Source organism: Eimeria maxima, genomic scaffold (genome assembly GCF_000499605.1).
Source record: "Eimeria maxima Weybridge genomic scaffold, Emw_scaff988, whole genome shotgun sequence".
Classification (NCBI taxonomy): Eukaryota; Apicomplexa; class Conoidasida; order Eucoccidiorida; family Eimeriidae; genus Eimeria; species Eimeria maxima.
In genome coordinates, this window is record NW_013566913.1 from 1,793 (window position 1) to 3,165 (window position 1,373).

The 1,373-nt window shown below is 49.5% G+C and overlaps 1 protein-coding gene across 1 annotated transcript; it reads right to left on the minus strand.

Annotated features, from left to right (window-relative positions):
• Positions 1-413: 413 nt before the first annotated feature.
• On the minus strand, positions 414-1,038 carry EMWEY_00046920 (hypothetical protein; the record flags this gene model as incomplete). Its single annotated transcript, XM_013483163.1, has 3 exons — positions 414-474; positions 633-723; positions 828-1,038. 3 exons carry the CDS (start codon positions 1,036-1,038, stop codon positions 414-416), a joined length of 363 nt encoding a protein of 120 aa, XP_013338617.1.
• Between the last annotated feature and the right edge of the window lie 335 nt (positions 1,039-1,373).

Consider the following 1,373-nt stretch of genomic DNA (forward strand, 5'->3'; position numbering starts at 1 on the left):
CAATGTCCAGCAACCGCCGCATATTGTGTCTACGCTCACCACATATCTCGCCACCGCCACATAACACACCACGTGCAAACCCGAACAAAAGGTGCGTACTGCCTCATACTAAACAAGTAATAAGATGCGTTTGGTCACGTTTTTGCTATGCATGCCCTCCTTGACTTTCATCTGATCCACAAACCCTACCGCCTACTTTGTCCACAACAGCGCAACCATCCGACAGCAAACAGCACCCACAAATGCCACAATGCAAACAGCAAAACTAATAACGCCCCTTCAACCTGTGAGGTGGGCCGATGAAACACGCGCAAACGCTCTCCAACACAACCTCATCGATTGCTTCCCCCTTTGGCATTTCACACTAATGTTCCTAATGCTCACTTTCTGCAAGGTGTGCCATTTAATAGGGCTCACATCCACGCCGATTCGCCGCCCTCCCCTCCAATGTCCAGCAACCGCTGCACATGGTGCCTGCGCACCACATATCTCGCCACCCCCACGTCACCTAACACATGCCAATGTGAGCCAAAGATGCGGCGTAACTCATATTTGTAAAGCAATGAGTTGTGTGTGTGCACAGGGTGCTTATGCTCGGCATGCTTGTCTCTCTTCTACTCCACAGACCCTACCGCATAGTCCTTTCACAACCGTCGCATGCATCCAACAGCAAACAACACCGACAAATGTTACAATGCGCATAGCGCGAAACCAGTGCTGCCCCTGCACGGTGAAACTCGATGAAATACCACACGCAACCTTTCTGAAATCCAACCAGATCGATTACATCCCTTTTTGTCATTGCTCTTCATGTTCTCAGTGCTCACCGTCTGCACTAATTCGCATTCGCTCCAATTCATAGCTTGGTAAACCCGGTTCCTCCCCTCCAATATCCGTCAACGGTGCACCTTCTGGAAGGCAGTGCGTGCAGTACCTCATGAAACGCTCCGTGAACGCTCCTTGTTGCTCTCTGCAAGTATTGCAGGTATTGGCTCCCTTTCTAGTATTCTCATAGTCAACCAGTGTAACGCCAGTCATCTCCAAAATGCGAATTCGCTGTGCAGGCGATTTCCATTGGTAGGGAGCACCATACAACCCAGGTGATTTTCTGTTCGATGACAACACGAGGTGCCACACACCATACACAGTACATGCCACTGCTGCTATGCTTCCAAATATTTCACATATCCACTTGTGACAGGGGGTGAAATAGGATCTAAACTACGAAGACAGCTCAAATCTAAGCTGTAAGTCACGGAGGTAAAAGTGAAGGCCAATATTGACAATGAAGCCATGAGACAGCGCAACACGGTCAGCCGACAAGAGCCAAGACTTGTTGCTGTAGAACCCGGGTACCATAGTCGCGTTTCAAC